We start from the raw sequence: 24,852 nt of genomic DNA on the forward strand, positions 1-24,852 counted from the left end.
AAACCCACCAGGTGGCAAATCTCCAAGTTTGACAAGCTTGGGTTGTGTTTTGGTAGCTGCAGCTGATCAGACCAAGCTGGATTTTTCAGCAGTGGAACCATTTTCACTGGCAAAAAGAATAAAAATATGATTTGTGTCATTAAACACTCAGAATTTAAGGGACCAAACCACACATTTCCTTGATGCTGAGGTGCCACTTTTAAAGGTACCTTCGATCATTTGTACCTTTAGTGTGCATCTTTTACCTGGTGCATGTGGTGTTCCTTTAATTTGCTTTGAAAGCATTAGTAAAGCATTAACGGTACATCAGCAGTCCTTAATATCTAATTATGTACATGAATTTTTTTTAAAGGAATATATTCAGAGAGCACGGTGACTTAGTGGTTAACACGTTTGCCTCGCATCTACAGGTTTGAGGGTTCGATTCCCACCTCCGCCCTCTGTGCGCAGAGTTTGCATGCTCTCCCCATGCTTTGGGGGTTCCCTCAGAGTACTCTGGTTTCCTCTCCCAGTCCAAAGACATGCACTGTAGGCTCCGTGGCATCTCTAAATTGTCCATAGTGTATGATCAGGCTACACAGCTACTAGTCCAGGCTCTTGTCATCTCAAAACTGGACTACTGGAATGCACTATTCTTGGGCCTCCCAGCCAGCTCCATCAAACCCCTTCAGATTATACAGAATGCAGCAGTACGCCTAGTCTTCAACTAGCCCAAAAGAACCCATGTCACACCCATCTTCATCTCACTCCACTGGCTTCCTGTAGCCACTCGTATCAAGTTCAATGCCTTGACGCTCACGTACAATACCTTGTCTGGAACAGCACCCTCCTACCTCAACACTCTACTTGAGGTTTACGTTCCCTCACGCAATCTGCGATCGGTTAACGACAACGCTTAGTAGTGCCTACTCAGCATGGCTCACGGTTCCTTTCCAGAACCTTCACACTAACTGTCCCTCAATGGTGGAATGAACTTACAACCTCAATCCGGACCACAGAATCTATCACTGTCTTCAAAAAACAGCTAAAGACGCACCTCTTCCGTGAACACCTAACTAACCCCTCACATGCCAAACCCCACATTATTTATTTAAAAAAATAAATTATTTTAAAAAACCAAACTTACATGGGCTCTTACACCTCTACTCTGTGCACTTTGTCTCTCTAGAACTCGATTATAAATCTTGCATAGTAGCACTACTTGTATTGTTCTCTGCCTGGTATATCGCTTTGCTTGTATTTCCTCATTTGTAAGTCGCTTTGGATAAAAGCGTCTGCTAAATTAATAAATCTAAAAGTAAATTAATGGGTGTGTGATAGTGCCCTGTAATGGGTTGGCACCAAGTACAGGGTGTCCCCTGTCTTGTACCCTGAGTCGCCTCGGATAGGCTCCCCGCTCCCAGCGACCCTGTGTAGGAAAATGCATGGATAGAATATATAGTCATGTTTCCATGTGAAAGGTATATACTAAAGGTACAAATGATGTAACCTTGATGGGTGCTATCCCAGCAGTAAGGGAAAGTACAGTATGGTAGCATTTTTAGTGCATTAAGATTATATCTGTAATTAGAAACGGGCATAAAAATAATAAATAGATCAAACTAGAAAATGAATACTCGGTTGTGGTGCTCACGATATTGATGGGGTTAAAGAGGATGATGATGATGATGATGATGATGATAGTTTATATAAGTTACGGTTCGGGCTTTATCACGAGTGGATCTCTTCTGAGCGCGTGCAACGTGCAGCCAATAGGATTCCGCGCGCGTGAGGGGGCGTTTACTGAGCTCGGGGTAAAGAGCAAATGCTGCAGCTCTCGGCGCGCGCGGCTTTCTGAAACCGGGACAACATCCAAATGAAGGCGACATGTATCGGTGAGTGGCGGCGTTTCATTTCTAACAGCTTCCCCTTGTGAAATGAAGGATATGCGTTAATACGTTAGAGCTTATTTCTTGGAGATATAGACCGGTATGACAGATTGGAGATACGATCCTGAACGAATAGAAAATTCCCTATTATATAACTTTAATTCATTGCCAGTGCTTTATACATTTTTGGTTTGTAGGCTCCATAAACTTACTTCTGGATTAAAATGGGGGAAAAAAGGCACTATGCATAATTATTTATCTGTTGGAACTTCTGAAGAAGATTACTGAGTCAGGACAGTGAGAGGTTGTCCCCTGGTTCCTGTAAGGGTCTAGGAAATCTTTCTATTTCATGCTGAAAAGTACTAAAGTATGTATACTTGAACCTACAAAATGAATCTGATATTCCTATTCTTACAGCAAATTTCATTTCTTTCATATCTCATTCAGTTTTGTTTTTTCTCCAAGACATGGCCTCATAGAGAATCACAGTGAATGTCAGACATTTTATAGTTGATGTAAAGTCTAGCCTCTGCAATCTTGCTTCTCTTTAGCTCTGGAAAGTCCTTTGGCGTACCCCCTGGATATTAACCTGTCTCTGTGGATGAGGCAGATGCGCCAGTTGGACTAAAATGTGCTGACTGTATATGGAGTTGCTGAGCTGCTCTATTCTATTAAGGTTTTGTAAAGATGGCATTCTATAGGTGCAGTTTATTGTGTTGAGCTGTGGCCTTATAAATCATCTCCTGAACAGTAACCTATAGAAGAGAACTGGCCCAGAAGAACCAAGATATTGGTTAAAGTGCATGACCACAGAATGCAGTTCAGTGACGTCTTTCATTGCACAGTTCTCATACTGTACATCTTCATCTGATGCACAACTCCACACTCATCCATCCTCACTATCCATCTTCAAAATGGTCCTCGTCTGATTAGCCTGGATGAATTATAATTTAGCAGCATGCCTGTCTATTTAATGTGGCAGATACTGATCAAGTGTTTCTTAAGATTGAAATCAATCACTTCCTTTGCTTCACCTTATATTTTTCTTACTAAAATAGCAGCCTTACTAAAATATCACGCTGCATGACGTAACCTCGCCTCTGTCATTCCTTTAGGTGAAAATTATGCAGCTTCGCTTAGGAAGACAAGCGAGGAGGTATCTGTGTGCACAATTAGCCACCAGTCAACACGCCACTGCGTGTTTAAATAAACCTATCACATTGTGACTGCAGCACATACATAATAGTGTAATCGTACGAGTTTGAGTGTCTGAGATACAATGGATATAAAACGTCTATACACCCCTGTTAAGTAGCAGGTTTTTGTGAACACTAAGATAAAAGGAATGACGCTAAGATCAATCATGTCACATCTTTTTCTACATTTATTGTGAAATTGCAAAGTATGCAAATAAAGTGAAAAAACAATCAGAACAATTTTAGGGGGGGGGGGGGGGGGATAAGAATAAAAAACTTACAATAACCTGGTTGCATAAGTGTGCACACTCCTAAACTAATACTTTGTTGAAGCACCTGTTGATTTTATTATACCATTTATTCTTTTTGGGTAAGAGTCTATCTGCATGACACATCTTGATTTGGAAATATTTTCCCACTCTTTCTTGCAAAAACATTCTAGATACGTCAAACTGTGAGGACATCTCCTGTGCACAGTCCGCTTCAGGTCACCCCAATACACCAATAAGAAAAGGATTCTTCTGTTCAAAAATGTTCAAAGAAGTAAACCTATGCTGCATTTCTATATGCTTAAGCTTATAATACCACCTATTGCACATGCTATTCATTTTTATAGCACAACGCTGAATGCTTGACTCTGACTGGTCAGAGGGTATTAATTAGCTTTTTATAACAACACCTTGGACAGCAGTTCAAGCTTCAAGGTTTATATTCATGTGCTTGTTCTAATGCGTTTTCTGTAGTAACAACTCACATACGGACTTGCATGACAGACGTTCCACATAAACGTATTTAAAAATGTGTGATGTTTTCTGTGAGGAGATGTTTATTTAACATTTTTGGAAGGAGTCTCCAGTTTTCAGTAAAGCTAGGAAAAGGTTTCATTGAATTTGTTTTCAACATGGAAAGTCTTCTTGGGAAGTAGTGAGGGAACAACTTAGCTGCTATAATGTAAGCTACAACTTGTTCTGTGGATGTTCCAGAACATTAAATATAACTACAAACAGATAGATTGTATGTCATTCTTTAATTAACGAAAAATTTTAAACTTTGGCAAGTTGCTGTGGTATAAGATGAATAAAACACTTTGCTGTTATTGAAAAAAAAATACAACTTTGAGGTGGTAAGAGTGACTCGGCTTGCATCACGCCACCCTGTGGTTGATTATTTTCCTAAGTGCTTATTCATTCCTCATATATAAAGATTTGCTACAGAGTCAAATTCATACAGAGCTAACTGTATCCTTAATACTATAATAATATGAATCTGATATTCCTGTAGATTTAAAAATGATAATAAATTATTGTGTTAAGATCAAGTCTCGCAGCATTTAAATTGACAACATTTTTACTCTCTTTAACTTTCAGGAAAAATTTTTTACGGCATCCAGTGACCTCTTCCTCTGCTGTTCCCAACCACTACACCGGCTGGTTATCCAGTGACAGACGTCATAATTTCTTTCTTAAGTAAAATGAGTAAAGCTCCTCTGCTGGACTATGGGCTTCAGTCTCTGGCTCCAGCTCCAGGTTATGGGGTTACAGCTGACCTGTCTCTGGCTACAGATACGGAGCAGAGCACAGCGCTGTGCTTCGTAGGTCTTCTACTACTCTTCCTAGTCTTCCTGTTGGTGCGGTGTTTCCGGATTCTTCTGGACCCATACGGCAGCATGCCGTCTTCCTCCTGGAATGACCACAAAGGAATGAGAACAGTTTGATTTCACTGTAGTGTAATAAGTTGGAGGCCGCTGAAACAAAACCCACCCTTCACTGAGCAGATAAATGCTCAGTGACCTGGATATTGATTACGGCTGGACAGAAGCTTGAGTGACGCATTGCTAAATGGAAGGTGGGAATTCTCCAAACAGAGTTTCTTGGGAATGGTCAGCACCTGTCTGGCTTAGTATATGCAAACGATATTCAAACAATTACTACTCAAATGGTATACAAATTTATAGATGAGTATCACCACAGACTGCAAAATAATTCTGGTGAAAGGTATTCAGGCAAAGAAATCGTGTGCATATGTCAGATAATAGCTTTAATGTTTCGCTATTGTCTACATTTTTAACACTAACTAAATATTTGTTATATAATTATTCACTGTATAATAGATTTATACTGATTGTGCATGTGAGTGCAACTGCTGCTTTTATAGTGTGGATTTATTTATTTCATGTTCTTGTCAAGCCGTTAAGAGTTTTTGTTCTGATTTTTTTTATTATTATTATTATTATTCAGTGTACTGTACTTTATATTTGCTGATGCTGAGATTTGAGTCACTTATAAGCTGAGAAATTGTGCCTTTATATATCTGTCAGGAAAGCTTTATTTTTCTATCAACACTTACTGCAGGGCTTTCTGTCACTTTCTTTCACTAATGAAGTCCTGAATGGGCTTCATTTCAGCACCTATGCATTTGGACAGTCAACATATACCAGTTCCTCAAACTTGTACTATTTAAGTCTACTATTTTCTGCATCTTCAGGATTAATGGTTGAGCAAAGTTCCATTAGTCTTTAAGATCCTTCTAGTGTCAACTGCTAATTATTATAGATTTTATATTCCCATACATATTTCAGTGTTAAAATAAGTTGGATACGCTGATTTGATTCACTCTCAGGCCAATTGAGGAAGGAATGAACATCCTGTCTGTGCGTAATTTAATCACTGTTTATTTCGCTAACAGTATTTGAACTGAGGCTCTGCATCTGGGACAAAACAATCAAGCATAGCGCTCTTAGCCTGTCCATATACAGAATTTTGCTGCCTTATTCTGTGGATGTCAGTTATACAGTGACACACATCAGATATTTTTAGGTTTGCATGTTCTCCCTGTGCTTCAGGGGTTTCTTCCCTAGTCCAAAGACAAGCGTTGTAGGTTGACTGGCATTTCCAAATTGTCTGTAGTGTGTGAATGTGTATGCGATTGTGCCCTGCGATGGGTTGGCACCCCATCCAGCATGTCCCCCGCCTTGTGCCCCAGTTCCCTGGCATAAGCTCCAGGCTCCACCATGACCCTGTGTAGGATAAGCTGTAGGATATGGAAAATGGATGGATGGATGGATGTCCTCTTTGCTTAACATTCAAACTAGCATGTGCCTCTTTCGCTAAATCCAACCAAATCTCTCAAGCTGCGATCCACAAAATCACAAATCTTATGCTTAAGTCCCATCACACTGACAGATCTAATCCTAAGGAAGCAGGTAATAAGTCGACTCAGGTGTTTCAGCTAAATCCTGCACAAGCTCTGGATTTCTGGATACATACAGTACACCCATTTTCTGTTCCCTTATGTGCATGACATGATACACTTAGCATTAAATTTTGTCTTTATTACTCCCTTTTCAAAACAGTTTGGTTCTTGGTCATTGTGTGTAGCCATGTATTTGCATATTGGGTTGTTATCCAAGCACTAGACCTAATGATTGAGTGTACAGAAGAGTCTTTAAAACAAACAAAGTTATTGATCATGCGATTGATCCCAGCTGGTCTTAAAGTCTCTGTGGTATGCTGTTGATGAGCAGTACAGACACTCATGTTACATAAATATCTAGCAGTTCCAACACAGTTTGTGTGTGTGAGTGTGTGTGTAGTACTTATTAAAGACTTGTTAACATCACTCAGGTGGGTGCTACACGGTGGTGGTTGCGAGTAATCATTACGTGTTCAGCAATTTAAAAAATAGTGTTATATTATACCCGCATCAGCATATTGCTCCCAAGACATCAATTTGTCATATAAATAAGAGTAAAATGGCACTTGTATCACCATCAGCTCCAATAGATTCAACACCTTGATGCCTGGGTTGTCAATGTGGATGAAAGCATCTACCGAATTAATAAATGGGAAAATTTCAATAGACTTGTATGAGTAAATTGCTTCTAAGATGATTTGTAAGAAAACTGTTAATGAGAAGAGTTAAAGGTTTATATGTATTAGGGGAACTTCTTCAGGCCTGCCAAACCTGGAACTAGATATTAAGAAGACTCTGTATTTTACATCAAGCTGGCTTTTATACTGTATATAAGCAATTATGAGTCTTTGTTATATTCTCCACTAATTACCATCACTACACTGTACAATTCTTCACAAAAAATGCCAAATTATCAACATTGTCAGTTCAAAGTCAGCAACTTAAATGAAGATGATAAATGAAGTAAGAAGGTAAAGTGCAATCATTTTAGATGGTTAAAATCATCATTTAAAATTTTGCTCTGCTGACAGTCAGGGTCCTAAAAATCTTGCTAACTCTGATCCCGCTACTTCATGACAGATGCACTTTTGAAACAGTGAACAATGGCCCCTGTTGTCAAACGAAACAAAGAGAAGAGATGAATCATCATGTTCTCATAATTTCCCCATGGAGATTCAGTGAAGTCCAATAAGCAGAATGTACAGGAGGACTTCATTTCCTGATCATTAGGCAGAATTCAGAGTTCCCTCTCAGGTGACAGAACAATAAAGGTGAACCGGATAGCTCTAAAAAAAAAAAACAACAACTCCTTTTTAATGTAGCCTGCAAAAACTTAGACACAGTCGCATTTCCATCTTAATAAAGACATTGGCACTTGGTTAACTTTACCACGTCTAGTCATTAGTTTGGCACCCCGTCCCTCCTTTGTGCCCGGAATCCCCTGGGATAGGCTCCATGCTTCCCGCAACGCTGTGTAGTATAAGCGGTACAGAAAATAGATGGATGGATGAATGGACAGATATTAATAATCATATCTAACTCACTGCAAAAATCCTTCAGTACTACTAGGAACTAGGAAGTTTGTCTAATACATACAATGCCACTTTTTACTGTGCTCTAGAACCTAAAAAAAAACGTCGAAAAACCTGGACGCACTTAGTTTTATAGGTACATTTCGATTTTAATACGTACACTTCAATCCCAGAACAAGGGGTTGACTATCTTAAAAGGGCCTTTAATGACTTCCTGCTGAACATTGCACTTCACAAATGAGAAAACCGTGCTTGCTCATTACTGCTTGTTCCTTAAGTGAGTTGGTTCTCAAATGTTTTGCAGCCCTTTAGCTGTTTAAAATAAATCCACAGACTCGCTTAGCCCAGAGGTATTCTTAAAACTATTCAAATATTAGGCTCATTAATCAAATGTGTACAATAATATTGTGGCTATTTATTAGAGTGTTTTGTTCCTGAACTTTCCACCAACAGAACTGGTCTAAGTTGACAATACATACAGGCTAACTGCATTCAAAACCTCAATAATAAATACTACTTAGATAATGTTGTTTCCATCACTGTAACAAAAATTTGAAGAATTTATATTTTTTTGGCTTCACAGATCCCACTACAGTAAGCATTCCAATTTTCTTTGGGTTTAGTTGTTCTGTCTTTCCTTTGGCACACAGGTCCCTTTGGGAATTCAGGGCAAACCGCCCACTGGCTGAGAGCCACATGGCTGTTTTGTGTGGGAAATCTGTGAATTTAATAGTGGACAGTTTAAATGAAAATATTAGGGCCACCTCAGGTGAAGCAGTTTGCTACATTCATGTTTAAATTGTTTAATCTTGCACTAATACAAAAAAAAAAAAAAAACTTATATTAGTCAATAATTGGAATAATTGTGAATATGACATGCACTTGTTGCTTTAACTCTTAACCTGCTTTTGTTTACTGACAAATATGCAAAAACAAGTGACCCATCCAGACTAGTGAACACACCCAGCTACTGCTACCGAACTGCAGGTAGGCTAATCTAACATCAGGAATGCACAGGGTATTGGGTGCTATGCAATGAGTGAGGAAGACTGCCTGACTGCCTCAGGTGTCTGGCCATGTCTTATCGCAACATTTTCACGCATCAACCTTATCTCACATTCATCTAAATGCACAGAACACACAGACCTGTTCAGAAACATGTTCACAAACATGCCCCAAATGTGAGAAGCTGGTCCACTTATGTTAACTTTTTGCATACATACAAGTGAAAGATTTTGGCAAGCTAAGGTTATAAATAGCAACAACAAAAAAATTATAAATCACCTAATAGTAGATGTCATTGAAGTTTAAAGTTGGACAAGGAAATCCAGCAAATCTACAAACAAATAAGCATTCCCGCTTATCTTAACCATAGCACACCAATGATCATAACACATTTGACTAGGTTTTCCTGATAAACTTGTCTGAACTTCCACAAACACTCCATACTCTTTATAGCTGCTGTTCTCATTCATACTTCATACTTCTCTTGCACTACCCATAGGACAGGGATAATCCGGCCTCCACTCGGAGACAGGTGCAGTGGAAGAAGCTGACATTGTTTGTTATGTGAGCTCAGTATTAGATGACTTTAAATTGCAGATGTTTGCATCCCTCATGTTTTCTGGAAGTAAAAAAAAAAACACATTAATATTAATATTTACCTACAAAAAAGTGGGTGTATCTTTTTGCAAGCTTGTTACAAGACAACAATCCAAAATATAATGTAAAAATAAAAATAAAAACAGTTTGAAAAGAATCAGAAGCAAGAAGTACTCTATTCTCTAGTCCAGACCTAATCTGAAGAAAGCAGTTCATGACATCCAGCAGAGTTATAACAGAGCCATTAGAAAGAGCAAACATTGTTTTTGGGTAAACGAGCTGTTCTTATTGTGATGGTGTCATTAATCAAATCTTATCATACACTATTTGAATATATTTTTTAACATATTTATCATGGTTAGCAGGTTTACCTCGCACCCTCGGGGTTGGGGGTTCGAATCCTGCCTCCGCTCTGTGTGTGCAAAGCTTGCAACTCCCTGCTTTGGGAGTGTTCTCCGGGTACTCCAGTTTCCTCCCCCAGTCCAAAGACATGCGATGCTGATTAACATTTCCAAATTTCCCTTGGTGTGTGAATGTGTGCGACTGTGCTCTACACCCCATGAAGGATGTCCCCTCAGCCGTGTGCCCCGAGTTCCCTGGGATTGGCTCCAGGCTCCCCCACTTTGTAGGATAAGCTGTATGGAAAATGGATGGATCTGTGAAACATAGCCATGCCACACTGTTATGTTGGAATAAATAAAATCTGTTTGGCTTCTTTATTTTGCATTTACATTCAACTTTTTTTTTTAAATGCACCTATTCGACTCGTATTCACATTTTCTTCATTTGATCCAGATTGCTACGGTTTTAAATTCCATATAATTTATTATAAGGTGAAGTTTCAACTCCCTTCTAAGCTACTTAAGCTAGGCTATTTAATTAGATTTGGAAAATGACTTTGACTAGTAGATTAGATTCGATTGTGTTCATTTTATTCCAGATGGGACTGGTTTATACTGCGTTGTACAATTATGCATATAGCAAACTGCGCAGGTTTTAAACTATAAATAGGACGGTGAGCCAGTGCAATCTGGCAACCCTAGTCTCGGCACAGGTGCAACGCAACGCTGCAGTCGTGATGTAAATTCTGACTCATTTCTCTGATTCGATTCCTTTTTCCCCCAGAAACTGTGATTCTTTTGAGTCACAACATAGAGCATTAAGGCAAGGGTCTTCTGTGTTTTGAGTGTTTGGGGTTTGTTTTTCAGTTATAATAAAACCTTCCAAATTACAAACACACGCACTATAAATATTTGATTTAGATTTTAATACTTCAGACAAAATTGAATGCATAATGATTTTTATTATATACATTTACACACACACACACACACACACACACACACACACACACACACACATATATACATATATATATATATATATACTATACATTTATTGTGTCACAGGATCTAAATTCTAGTGAGATACTGATACATTGGGAATAACGTGTAGTGTATGAGGGGGAAGTAAAACAGGTTTCAATTTATCGAGACGATTCATAGCGTAGATTCACTCTTGCTCGACTCTCATAAAAGAGTCCTTCGATAAGAACCGATTCCTTTGTGAATCATTTGTCATTACCGGACAGTTCACTCGCCGCTGTATAGCAACACGCATCCTTGTCTCTGCAGCCTGGACGGAGGTAAACACCGCTGGAAACATCACCAGGTAGTCTCGGGCCTGATATGGTAATCACTGTCAAACGCGAAATAAATCGTGAGGAATAGCCAGGGCTAATATTCGTAATTAGGTCGTAGACAGAGAGACAGACAGTCTCATACTGTCCGCTCATGTGATATTGAGGGAAAATGAAGCGGAACTGGTCGCTACTGACCGGCTTCATTAAGCATTAGATACTTTGTATCTGCGAGTCGCTTTGAAGTGTTTTCTACATGTAATGGCGCATCAGGAGCAGAACTACAGCGGCTCTGACCTTCACATAACCACGTCTGATTAGATCTCGTCTCTGGAGACAGTTCTCTTATCGCACAGCTTGTTTATTTCGATAGTGATGTGTGTAATGTGCTGTTAGGCTTACTGTCGTTGGAATTGATTTTTTATTAGAAGAAAAAAAAAACTCATCACCGTGCGAGATGCACTGTATACATTACTGCTGAAAATAGCATTAGTGACCCCTAAAATGGCTCTTAGAATAGAATTATATATTTAATATAATTCATTTGAATGTAATTATATAATGAATATAATGAATTCGAATATAATTAAGGCGTATAGGGATTTTTCGACTCATTTCTAAACCTCATTCTTTCTGTAAACACCTCACAGGGTTTTTCCCCCCCCCTGAATTCAACATTAAAGCCCATCTAGAGAGAGCCAAAATCTTTGTTAACATAAATTCTATGAGGAACCCCCCCCCCCATGTTGACTAGCTCACCACCACCGCCGCCACCACAAGGTTTGGTTGATGCTGAAATTTGCATACGTCATAGTCATATTCATATTCGCTATTCTGTCCACCTGCAGCATGGAGCTGATTGACGAGTGGTTATGGAGGCAGGAGTACTGGCTTCCCCCTGGAATCAGCTGGAAGGATTTGGAGCAGATAGAGGGTTGTCCGTTCCCCCGGGACCTGTTCATCTCGCTACCCCTGGCACTGGGCTTCATAGGCCTGCGAAAGGTTTTTGAGAGGTGATCATTGCCGTCTACACGTTCTTGTCCAAAGTTGCATACTACTGTACTAATTATTATGACAAATCATCAAACTACTACTTCATTTTCTTATTTACACTATTTAGTACAGTAGCATGTAGCTGTAGATGTAGACACACTTCTCATTCTATTAATATACAGGTGGATTAGAGCAGATGTGCTGAATCATGGGGTTGGTGATAACGAGAAGGTAATATATTCATAATAATGTATCATGATATGTAGCAGTGTCACAATATGAAAACTACGCAGTATTAATTTTAAGATGTACAATAATAAACTATGTAAGGAAATGTTAATAAGCTACTTTTCACTTGTAACAACATAGTCAGGCGACTTAACGATACCAATAATATTCTACAAAACGAATATTCTCACAAAGTATTGTATTAAATGATGTCTTGGACAACAACGCTGTTGAATTCTTAAATCTGATTAGTCAAAATGTGTTGATTAATTTTCTATAACAGCACCTACAGTATAGTATGACAGTAGATCTAGTCAAATATTAATATTTATATTAAAGCACTCATTGTAAATAGTTTATTACTGTAACAACTTATGGAGCTAATGGCGGACACTCCAGATAATCTGAATCTGATAATGGATACATAAAATGTGTTGTTATTTAACAAAGAAAAACATATCACCCTTGGAAGGAGTCTCCAGTGTCAGTGGTTTGTAGCCGCAAGTTTTCCCCCACGGGCACGTCTTCGGGAACTTTGCACTTTCTGGAAACATGACAAGCTGTGTTTTTTTTTTTTTTTTTTTTTTTTTTTTTTTGTCATATGGACTTCAAGATAGAGACAAAAAAAGAGAGGAAATGACTATTTATAGATGCTATAAGTGATAATACAAACTTTTCTCATGGACATTAACATTAAATGTAACTATAAATGGTTAATAAATAAACAGTTGTATTTGTTGACAAACTGCTGTGATAGAAGAGGAAACAACACTTCAGGACATGCTGTTATAGGTGTAAAAAAATCAACTTAAGAATGGTAATACTGAGTCTTTGCGTCAGGCCACATCACACCACAGCGGCATTGATTATTTTCCTATAACAACACGCCCCATGGTGTTTTATTCCTTACATATCGCCCATCTGTATTTGATTTAACTGAGTAAGTTCTCATTCTCCAGAACAGGAGTTCTCTGAGTTACAGGCAGTAATTTTGGCTTAGATCTTGAGGATAAGCATAGTTCAAAGTGTAGAGGGCAGACATATTGACTAGATCCCTGACTGGAATTAAGGATGTTTACAGGATTCAAGGCTCCCACAGCTGTAAAAATCCCAATAGCACACAAGTGGGAGTGTCGGCTTTCAATTAATGCTTAAAAACAAGCCTAGACCTCAAAACACAGTTACAATAACAGAGTAGAAAATAATTTGCTTGTAGTTAATTTCCAAGCTAGATCATGGAAAATGAAAGTATTTTGTTATATTTAATGCAGACTGATGAACTTGGCTCCTAGGTAAAATTTCTTTTTGGCCTTGTCTATTAGCCACATGCTGGCATGTAACAGCACACCGTCTTTTTGTGAAGCGAGGAGAGCTGAGCTAACTGTGGGTCTGTAGGGTTGTGTGATTGTCCCAGTGCTGGCTCAGGAGACCAGGAGACAGGGAGAGCATGAGATGCTGAATCAATAAACAGCAGCAGGCTGGCTTACAGCAAAAGTGTGTGTGTGTGTGTGTGTGTGTGTGTGTGTGTGTGTGTGTAAGATGTGACTTTGTTGCTACGATAGATGACCACTATCGTAACCTGACAGGACCTGAGGTATCACCTGATCAATTTGTCCCTCTGCCCCATGTTTGATATCATCTTTCCTGGTTCTAATTAACGTCTCTCTCTCTCTCTCTCTCTCTCTGTCTCTCTCTCTGTCTCTCTCTCCATATTTGATCCAGTAAGAGCCCATGAAATGAAGAGCTTGTGTGTATATGTGTCATGTTGTTTCCTATTCAGGAGCATAGCTGTTCCTTTGAGCAGACTGCTAGGGGTAAAAGACAAGGTGCGCTTATCAGCCTCACCTGCCCCAAGCCTGGAGGCCTTTTACACCAAACACAGCAGACAACCTGCACCGGTGAGCTCTGGGAAACACACACACACATGCACGCACACACACAAAAGATGTATTGTTCATCAAGGCAGCATGTGTGAAGTCCCAGGTGGCTCGTGTAGTTTTGTATAACTTCTTCCTGGAAAATTAATCCACTTCGTTTTAGAAACAGTTATGGATGCTAACGCCGTGCTAACCACTTTTCCCTGAGCCATGTCTAGAGTCAGAGTTTGACATAGAAACACAGGGTTTAAAAAAGGGCAGCTATTGAATTGTAGTAGATCTTGAGATCTTGAGCTATCCAAGACCCTGTTTTTGGCATGCACATTCAGGTTTTATTATGAGACATAATCAGGGTTCTTGTGAGAATGTATATAAATTAAAGGCTCTCATTTAAATACATGATAAATACATGACAAATTATGGTAATTTTTTTTGTCTATATACACTGCATTTTTCTCAGCTTTTAAGCAAGAAAACTTAACATTGTTTGGAAAATTTAACAAAGCATGCTGGTCTAGGGAAAGGGCAAGACCCATGTTGAAGCCATCCATGACTGGGTAAAACCTCTGTAAATAAAGCAAAGATAGTTAGGAATCTACTAGGACTTAGAAATGAGTACTCTGCAGGCACACTGTGCTGATATATACGACGTGTCATTGGCAGTTAAAGTTACAAAAAATTAAGCCATGATAATTAGCTTCAGCTGTGTCAAAGGATGGTTAATCCCCAGCCTCCCAAATAGGTAGCTGTTTTGCACAAGGTGAGAACCCCAGAGGGGACACAAATGGCTCCAACAAGTTAGCTTTCGCCTTAGCTCTAAATCATGTTCAAAACAAATTTGGTGAATGTTTCCAGCACTGACAGAAAGATACAATCACGAGGCTTGCTTCTACCATGAAGTTACACATATTTCATACTTCTACACTTCATAAACTAAAAACAAACCCTGATATTTTGTAATACTACAGCATGTGATAATCACATGATCTACATAAGGACTGCACTGGCCTGATGCTTCCTCTTCTACCTGTTTGTGATAGTCGATCTCTGGACATTTCCATCTTCGAGAACCAACATGTCGAAACATGCCAAACCTGTTAAGTTATAAAACTTATAAACTTGATTTTTTTTTTTTTGTTAACTGTTTTTCAGAATGAGCTCAGCAGTCTGATGAAGCAGAGCGGCCTAACCCAGAAACAAGTACAGATCTGGTTCCATCACCGTCGAAATCAGGACAAACCCAGCAACACCAAAAAGTTCTGTGAGGCAAGGTGTGTTCACACTACATAATCAAGGGTATTCACATCTAAAAACCACCGTGGTCTGTATATACCATTTAGTAGCGGTGATTATCATGTCTGCATCTTTTATATAACTGTCACATAACATTTGACTGTGCTTGTGATAGTGGTATAGATGGTACGGGATATCCAGTCATAAAACGCATTGTGTGCATGGTCTAATGGCCATGTGCTCTGTCAAGGTCTAAAATGTCTTGTATTTTATTTTATAGCTGGAGATTTGTCTTCTACTTAATATCGTTCACTGGTGGACTTGCTTCGCTAATCAGTGTAAGTGTGTGACTGCAGTGTTTTGTAGATATTATTGTCCATAGCATGTTATGTGCTAGTTATACCAGAATTATAGACATTCAGTGTAGATTAAGTTTTAAAATTTTTTTAAATCAACTCGTACTTATCATGTGGACGATTATCCACAACCGAATATTAATACATTATTTGGAATGAGCAGATAATGTGTTCTAAACAGACCTGAATTCAGATACGAATAGGAACCTTTGCCAGAAAGGTTTGCAGGGTGAATCTGATTGAAACTAGAGCTGTGCATTGGGACTGGTATCCGCAACAAAAAAGTCATATGAGCTGCACAAGAAAGCACAAGTGAGCGAGCAGATATGAAGCTTGCAGGACAAATCGTTTATTAACATTAATATGTGATGCTGCATCATTCATTTACCTACAGCATCCTTCGTAACTGCCTGGTCAGGATTGCGGTGATTTAACTTAGGTTAATAGTCGTTTATATATATATATATATATATATATATATATATATATATATATATTGGTAAAAAGAACCGGTTAACTTTATTAGAAAATGTCATGGAAAGGTACAAAGAAAAATAATAACTGCACAAGCTGGAGTGAAAAAAAATTCAAACAAAACACACATCTCTAGTTGAGAACAATTATATAAAGCCGAATAATGTAGCTGAGATTGAAGAACTGTCAAATCTTGAATTAACAGACCATGCTGACATTATTGGCATTTCTACCTCTGTTTTTTTCTGCAGATAGGATTGAAATTTACTTTAAAAAAAGATTTTGTAAATTTGCACTCTCGAATTGCATGAATTGCAAATACAAACCCTATGCAAGCACAGGATACATTTGAGACACTGTTTTTTGTTTTGTTTTGTTTTTAAACTGATATGAGCAGCATTGCCTCAGTCAGAATAGCCTAATGATTATTCATTCGCCTTGAAACTTATAAACGGTATGTTGCCCCTAAAGCACATTGGAATATAATACGTCATACGTGTGCCACCAGTGATTTACTACATTCATTAACCAAGCGCCTGTGGGCAGGATACATTCCCATGTTACTGAGCTGTCAATCATCTATTAACAGAAATACTTAAACTCTGCATTGATTTCTGAATGATGTCATTTGTCATAGCATAGTGCGTACGCAGTCACAGGAGGTCATCTGATCCCGTTGTCATTTTGATTGTCACCTCACATTGCCGTACGTACTTGAGCGAGTGTGCGTGTGTGTGTGTGAGTGTGTTATCTGACCTCATTCTTTCTCTTCTTCGCAGACACCTTGGTTTTGGGAGCAGAAGGAGTGCTGGAGGGGATATCCCCAACAAGTGAGCTTGCCCGTTGCCTCTAGACAAACACACACTGCTAATACACACACAAGAAAGAGCAAGGCAGGAGAAAAAAACACACACATATATTTGTATTGGCATCCCAGTGGAAAGAGCTGCTTGGCAAAAAAATTTAAAAAACAGCAATAAAAAAAATTTTACTTCCATTTATCCAAATCACAAGTTTGTAAACAGCTTCCTACATTCTAAAAGAGGGGGTTATTTGCCTTTCAAATTTTGTGAGCAAATGTAAGAGTGTGTGTGAACATGTTTGTGTTCTTGGTGTCAGTTTCATTTAAAAACTGAAAGGGCCAAAAGGTACCTTTTGGTTGCTGTTCTAGTTAGATTTATGTAGCATAGTGTTCATTAGCAGAATAATTATGCCAACGGACGGTCCTCGTGAGGACGTGTGTGTTTGTGTTTGTGTTTGTTTGGGAATGCATGTTATTTTACATGAAATCATTTAAAATATAGCACACTTATGGTTGCAGTATAGGTGCACACACACACACACACACACAAACACCTGATTTGTCACATTTTTACCTTTTGTTATTTGTTTGTTTGTTTGTTTCTGCTTCACCAAACTAACTGTGACCTCCATCTGCTGCTTTTTTTTTTTTTATTATATGAGCAAATAAAATCTGTATCTTTTCCAGCTTTTATAGTGAAGCATCTCTTAATAATGCTTTTGGTTCAGCAACATTAACTGATCTTTGTGTTCAATACTTGTGTGCAGCATGTGGAGAATGTGCATTACTGGTATTACATGCTGGAACTCGGCTTCTACTGGTCCCTGCTACTCTGTGTCTCTGTGGACGTCAAGCGAAAAGTAAGCGCTGTGTATTTAGCCCAGAAGCCTGCTTGCAATACATAGAGTTCAGTAGGTCTTCACCAGAAAAAGAGCATGACTTTCACCTGTGCTGTTTAAAAAAATGCAAAACATACACTACATGGCCAAAAATATGTGGACACCTGACCATCACAACTATTTGATCTTGTTGGACATGCCTTTCCAAAACCATGGGCAGCTATAACAGCCTATACTCTTCTGGAAAGGCTTTCCAAAAGATTTTGGAGTATGTTCATGGGGATTTGTGCCCATTCAAAAGAGCATTTGTGAGGTTGGGTGTTGGATGAGAATGTCTGGCTCACAACCGGCTTTCCAGTTCATCTCAGTGGTGTTCAGTGGGATTGAGATCTGGACTCTGTTCAGCCTACTCGACTTCCTTCACACTAAACTCATCAAACCATGTCTTAATGGACCTCGTTTTGTGCACAGCATTGTTATGATGGAACAGGAAATGGCCTTTCAACTTTTGTGGTACCACAACGTTGGAAGCATAGAGTTGTTTAAAATATCTTCCTATGCTGTAGCGTTAACATTACCCTTCAGTACAGCCCCAGACCTTTATCCCTCCTCCACCAAACTTTACTGTTGGCACTCCAGTAGGTAGTGTTCTCTTGGTATCCACCAAACCAACCCAGATTCATCCATCAGACTGTCAGATAGCTTGATTCATCAGTCCTGAGAACGTTCCCACTGCTCCAGAATCCAGTAGCAGCGTGCTTTACACCGCTCCAGCCATGATCTTAGACGTTTGTGCAGCTGCTCAGCCATGGGAACCCATTTCATGAAGCTCATCAAGGTCTTGTGCTGATGTTGCTTCCTGAGGCAGTTTTGAACTGGTGAATGATGCAACAGTGGATATGCGTTTTTTTTATGCGCTACATGCTTTAGCACTTGGCAACCCCGCTCTATGAGTTTGCATGGTCTACCACTTTGGGCTGAGCTGTTGCTCCTCTGAAAGCTTCTGTTTCATAAATAAGACAACCATAAACTTATGTTATATAGGATCCTATGACACGCGTTAAAGTCACTGAGCTCTTCAGTATGACCCATTCTATTGCCAAAGTTTATCTATGCAGGTTGCATCAAGTCAAGTCAAGTGGCTTTTATTGTCATTTCTACATAAAGTGCACATGCAAACGTGTGCATACAACACAAGACAGCACAGTACAACAGTACAACGCCAATCAATGCAAAGTTCTAGTATGGAAATGTCTGCTATAACAGGTAGTGCAAAAGAGTAAAAATATCATAGAAAATGCTGTGAATGTAAACATAACATGATATGAATTAGTATTCAGCAGATACGCTTATACCATATATGGACATAGCAGTTATTACAGTAGCGACTGCAGTGTTTATAAATACAGTAGCAGAAAAAAATATGCAATACAGTCGATGCATGGCTATGTGCTTGATTTCTTATACTTTTCAGCTATTGGTGTGGCTTCAGCACCTGAACTCAATAATTAGGAGGGGTGTCCACAAACTTTTGGCCACATATTGTACCTGCTAGGTGATGGAATGGGATTGTCCAATAGGGATTTGTGTATCTCAGTGATATTTTTAACACCAAAAAAATGCATTTTTCACAACTGAATCTTAAAATCTTAAAAGTGTCTAATCAGCACTGATTTCTGTCCTAGGATTTCAAAGAACAGATTGTCCACCACATCGCTACCATTTCCCTGCTTGGGTTCTCCTACTGCGCCAACTACATCCGCATTGGCACTCTGGTCATGCTCGTCCATGACTCCTCTGACTTCCTGCTTGAGGTAAGAATGCACTGTACAGAATATCAGGGACATACAGACACACAGTGGATATCAGGCTTCATCACTGGTCTTCCAGCTCACTGTCAGAGATCATTTCATAGATGAGGATGTTAATGATAATGATATTGGGTATTGAGGTAATTGAAGTATTCTTGATAGGAACCTGCGCCCTGAAACATCAAATGCAGTATGTTTATATGGAGATATTTGCGATGTGCTTAGTGATTCTGGTGCTAATGTCTTTGTGGCTGCTGTATGATTCATATTAATGTGAGAATTTAGCAGTCCAGTGCAGTTACCATAGCATTTGATAAGAGAAAAAAGTTCAGCAATTTCAAACGTAAGGGATAGCGATCAATTTCTGCTGTTAGCTTGCAAAAAAACAAACGAGCAACAGACTAGTTTGCGTCATATCAATGAGAAACCAAATGCAGAAGCAGTAGAGACATTGGTGCAAACATGGGACTCAGAGATCTATACTGCACTGCGTTAGGTTTGGCAGAGACTCGGCTACAAGATGAAAGTCACAATGATGTCGACTGAGGAATTAGCATTAAAGTTGAAGCTTCGGAAGCTGCTCTGTTTGAGCAGAGTGTACAGATGAGGTGAGAGAGCTGGGCAGACTAAAGGTCTAATGTGCTGCTGCATCGCAGTCTTTAGGTAGAGATCAAGCAAGGGTTAAATCCCACTAGCACCACTATTAGCAGGTAGAACAGCATTGTGGGTAACATAGGAAACCGTTAAGCATAGTGAAAATAGAGCAACATGTCCATGAACTAAAAAATAAAAAATATTATAAAATAACTCTTAGACGCCATTGAAGATCATGTTAATTATAAAGATTAATATTCAATTTGCTCAAAATGAAGTTAACCTTCACGTAGAAATGAGTTTATTTCATTCTGAGAGATGAGATGTCTGATGTGATGCTGTAACTTTTTTATTCTTTCCCAACAGTCGGCAAAAATGTTCAATTATGCAGGCTGGAAAAACACCTGCGACGTGCTTTTTGTGGTGTTTGCCATGGTGTTCCTGGTCACACGCCTGGTCGTGTTTCCAAGCAAGTAAGACCTTTGTCCCGTCAGCTTTCATTGGGAGACAATTACATAATTAATAATGTAAGATCAAGAAAATGATAGTGTAACAACATAGCTGTGGTGGAATAGATGAGTAATTCTTCTACATTTATTGGATAACAAGTTCCACTATTAGGGCAACAACATTTTGTTTGCTGATCTTTCTCACTTTCGAACCCCAAAGGATTATATACACTACTCTGATCTCATCGATGGAGGTCTTCCAGCCGTTTGTGGGGTATTATTTCTTCAACTCTCTGCTGCTAGTGTTGCAGTTCCTGCACATCTTCTGGGCCTGGCTCATACTGCGCATGATCTACAAGTTCCTCTTTCTGGGCCAGGTGTGTCACAGCTCTGTAGGTGAAAACTGTTCAACGTTGGTATGCTGGTGGCCTAGTGACCAAAAAACAAAGATTCAGCTGATGATTAGTCACTGTGCAATTCCCGAAGTAACTTTATTTATTTATTTATTTTTAACAAAAACCATTACGTGGGCTTAACAAATCAGGTAGAGTCGTTACAAGCGTCACAGATTGACATCTAGCAGTTCTTTTGTTTTTGCTTTTTGTCTCACTGAAGACGTTTAGGTTTGAGATTAAAAGATGAATATGAGTGGATAGATCAGAATTTCAGCTTTCAGTTCCTCATATGAACATACAGATGTGTTAAAAATCTTAAAACATGGCACCTTTGGTGGCAGACCACCCAGTTTTTAAGTGAGCGAAAGTATTGAAATAGATAGTCTTAAAGTAAATAACGCTTAATATTTGGTTGCATATTCCAGGAGGTGAAATGCTGCTCAACTGGGGCTGGTGATTGACTTGGCCCGTCTAAAACCTTCCACTTTTCCCCTGATAAAGTCCTTTGTTGAGTTGGCAGTGTGTTTTGGGTCATTGTCTTGCTGCATGATGAAGTTCCTCCCAATTAGATTGGATGCATTTCTCTGTAACTTGGCCCTGGGAATGTTGTTGGTGATGTCACTGACTTGTTTTTTGGCTTTTCTTCACAGCTCTTACAATGTTTCTGTTATCAGCTGTTGTTGTTTTCCTTGGCTGACCTCTTTTATGACTGGTTGTTAGTACACCAGTGGTTTCCTTCTTTTTCAGGACATTCCAAATTGTTCTATTGTTCTATTCAAATTGTTTCCAACTTTTCACAGCTTCAAAATGTCTTGTTTTTCTCCCATAGACAGCTTTCTGGTCTTCATGTTGGTTTATAATTTTTAACAACAAATGCAGTCTTCATATGCAAAACCCAGGGCTCATACCAAGAGTAGACATTCAGAGCTATTAAACAATCACACTATCAATCTAACAGGGCACACCTGGGCAGCAAGAAACACCTCTCAGTCACATGTTCCAATATTTTTGATCACTTGAAAAATGGGTGGGTTCAAACAAAATGTTCTAAGTTGTTTAACATGTCTAGATGTAAAAATCAGGAAATGGAAGCTGAAATTCTGATCTATCGTCTCATATTCATCTTTTGATCTCAAGCCTAAATATCTTCAGTGTATAGTGAAAAAAATAACTGACCTTGCTTGTTCCAGTACTTTTGTAGAGGACTGTAGCAGCTTTTTCCCTAGCTTGCCTCTTAGGAAATCAATAAAATGTTACAAGAACCGAATTTAAAAACCACTTAAACAGGAATAATTGCCTTGTGCCACTGGTGTGTGCCACACACACACACACACACACACACACACACACACACACACACACACACACACACACACACACACACACACACACACACACACACACACACACACACACACACACACAGCTTTAATCAAAATGATTCAACCCCCATTGCAAATCAGGTTTATTGTCAAAATGTACAGACTTTCAGCTGTTTGCAATGAACTAATCAAACAAAAGCAATTGAAATAGTTCAACACAACGAATGCTTCAAGTGGTTTCCCCAAATTCAACTGAAAATGCAGCTTATAATGAGCTCTCCAGTTTCAAAATTATTTAATATAGTGTGTATATATATATATACATATATATATATGTATATATGTGTATATATATATAAATGAATTATATTTTTACATTTTCTATTATACATAATTCGATTTAAAAAAGGACAGAAATATAAAAATTCTTTGTGTTAATGCTTGTGCTACTTTAAACGTCCTGACCTTTGACCCCTTTGTCTGCAGCTGGACAAGGATGAACGCAGCGACGATGAAAGTGAGGGAGAAGAAGAGGAAGATGGAGATGAAGAAGAGGATCAAGCCTCATGGAGGAAGAGGAAAGTGGTCCTCGATTCCAAACTGGCCATGATGACTTCCAGCTGTGTTTTAAACAACTTGGCTAATCAGAGAGTTAATGTGAACAGCAGAACACCCAAAGCCAGATAGCACCTTTTAGCTAGAGAACAAGAGTACTGAGGTTCCTCCTACTGTTATGTTCACTGTTACTTTTAAAAATAGGACATGGGTCATTCACAGGATGTAACATTTTGGATCTTGTAGCCATGAAACATTGCTACTGATTGCCATGTTCTGCGAGTCCTAGAATGTCATAGCATGTCCAGCTCTAATGCTAGTCTCACACTAAAAACTACGGGCTGGTCCTTCATGATGCTGGAATCTCACTGCGCTCGATGTTTCAGTGTTTTCCTACTCTTAACAGATTTATTTAGCTGCTGAACTGAAATCTGAACATGTGTTTTTGAAAAAGCGCTCAAATGTCCAGTACAGTGGGAATTCATCGAGCAAAATTGTGAAACAACATTCTACACAAAATATGCACAAATACGTAGATTAGCTTTCTTAACTTCACCATTAAGACAGAAGACAGAGATTACAGTATGAGAGCCTTCATGAAAAATCTATATTTTATTTGTACATATGCCCTTTCTATGTATTTAATTAGTAATGTATTATTAAATGAGTTGAAGAATTCCAGACTCACTTATTCTTAACACTCGACACCTTCACTGGAACAGAACCATTACTAGCTTACCCATCATGCACTATGTTGATTGTCTCAGTTTGCATATGGTGATGACTTCAGCGGAATAGACTTCATGTTGAGACTGTGGTGAATTTCCTGATTACACAGTTGCACTTTTTGTTTTATCATGTAGTACACAGTTATAGAAGGGAACGGTTTATAATTACACTGTCCGGTGGCACCCAGATGAGGACGGGTTCTGATTTCTTCCTCATATCATCTCAGGGAGTTTTTCCTTGCCTTTTTCATTAGGGATAAACTTGTCAATTTAAAATTTAGATCCAAAATGTATATATTTCTGTAAAGCTGCTTTGTGACAATGTCTATGGTTAAAAGCACTATACAAATAAAACTGAATTGAAATTGAATTGAGTGACTTTGGTGGATGAGTAAACTGATGGAGTAGTAGCATGTCACACTGTGATTGTGCCCCCATATCACTAAAGAGTTCTGCAATGGATGAGTTTGCCGTGGAGGACTCATAAATAAGTATGCCTTTTCTCCCCCATTTAGATATGATATTTTAAAGCTTTTAATATATATATATATATATTTGCATTTGCGTTTGCATTTGCTAAACCAATGTGCAAGGTTGTGTGGTAACATTTAGCATAATGTTATAATCTAACCCCCTTTATAAAAAACTTTGAGGTTATGAATTGTTTGGCTGCCATAAAAAGATATAATATGATGAGACAAATGTATTATTATTAATATTATATCTGGTGTATATTATGTTAATATAGTATTTCACTCTTTATGTTTTATGTTTTCATGTTTTAGGAAACGCTGGTAAGACAGATTTAATTTATGTCATGCTGCCCCCTTGTGCGCTGTCGTGGTACTGCAGGGGAGCTGTTAACATTTAAAATCTATTAACTAAAATCTGTTTAAAAATTACAAACTGTATATTTGCTTTTGGGAAAGCTCTGTGGGTCGCTGAGAAGTAAAACGCCCCAGTTTATGGTTATACCCAGTCTAAAACCCCAAATTATGGTTTTTAGATGAAAACACTTTACGGATCTGCCGTTGTAACTCAAACTAATTCAGCTTAAGCAAGACTAAATTTTTCCACAAGAGGGCGCCATTAACAATGGAAATATCTCTAGCGTAACAGTAACAGAAGTTGGCTTTTAGAATGAAAGTTACTCTGTAGAGCTTGTCA

The 24,852-nt window shown here is 38.7% G+C and overlaps 1 protein-coding gene across 4 annotated transcripts; it reads left to right on the forward strand.

Annotated features, from left to right (window-relative positions):
* The first annotated feature begins 10,906 nt into the window (after window positions 1-10,906).
* On the forward strand, window positions 10,907-24,039 carry cers4b (ceramide synthase 4b). 4 transcript variants are annotated; one of them, XM_053688540.1, is made up of 11 exons: window positions 10,907-11,061; window positions 11,878-12,042; window positions 14,031-14,148; window positions 15,280-15,398; window positions 15,641-15,698; window positions 16,970-17,020; window positions 17,760-17,852; window positions 19,517-19,645; window positions 20,603-20,709; window positions 20,906-21,077; window positions 22,889-24,039. In XM_053688540.1, the coding sequence occupies exons 2-11, from the start codon at window positions 11,879-11,881 to the stop codon at window positions 23,087-23,089; spliced, it is 1,212 nt and encodes a 403-aa protein (XP_053544515.1). In that variant the 5' UTR covers window positions 10,907-11,061; window position 11,878; the 3' UTR covers window positions 23,090-24,039. The 4 variants fall into 4 exon arrangements, with proteins under 4 accessions (XP_053544515.1, XP_017351182.1, XP_053544516.1 ...); XM_017495693.3 differs by having other exon boundaries at window positions 10,953-11,061; window positions 20,906-21,062; XM_053688541.1 differs by having other exon boundaries at window positions 10,973-11,035.
* The last annotated feature ends 813 nt before the right edge of the window (window positions 24,040-24,852 follow it).

The sequence above is a fragment of the Ictalurus punctatus genome, chromosome 20 (assembly GCF_001660625.3).
Source record: "Ictalurus punctatus breed USDA103 chromosome 20, Coco_2.0, whole genome shotgun sequence".
NCBI lineage: Eukaryota > Metazoa > Chordata > Actinopteri > Siluriformes > Ictaluridae > Ictalurus > Ictalurus punctatus.

Coding starts and splice junctions, on each gene's coding strand:
- cers4b (XM_053688540.1), top strand. CDS start 11,879: ATGGAGCTGATTGACGAGTGGTTATGGAGGCAGGAGTACTGGCTTCCC. Junction 17,853..19,516: donor CTGTGGACGTCAAGCGAAAA/GTAAGCGCTGTG, acceptor TTTCTGTCCTAG/GATTTCAAAGAACAGATTGT. Junction 20,710..20,905: donor CTGGTCGTGTTTCCAAGCAA/GTAAGACCTTTG, acceptor CGAACCCCAAAG/GATTATATACACTACTCTGA.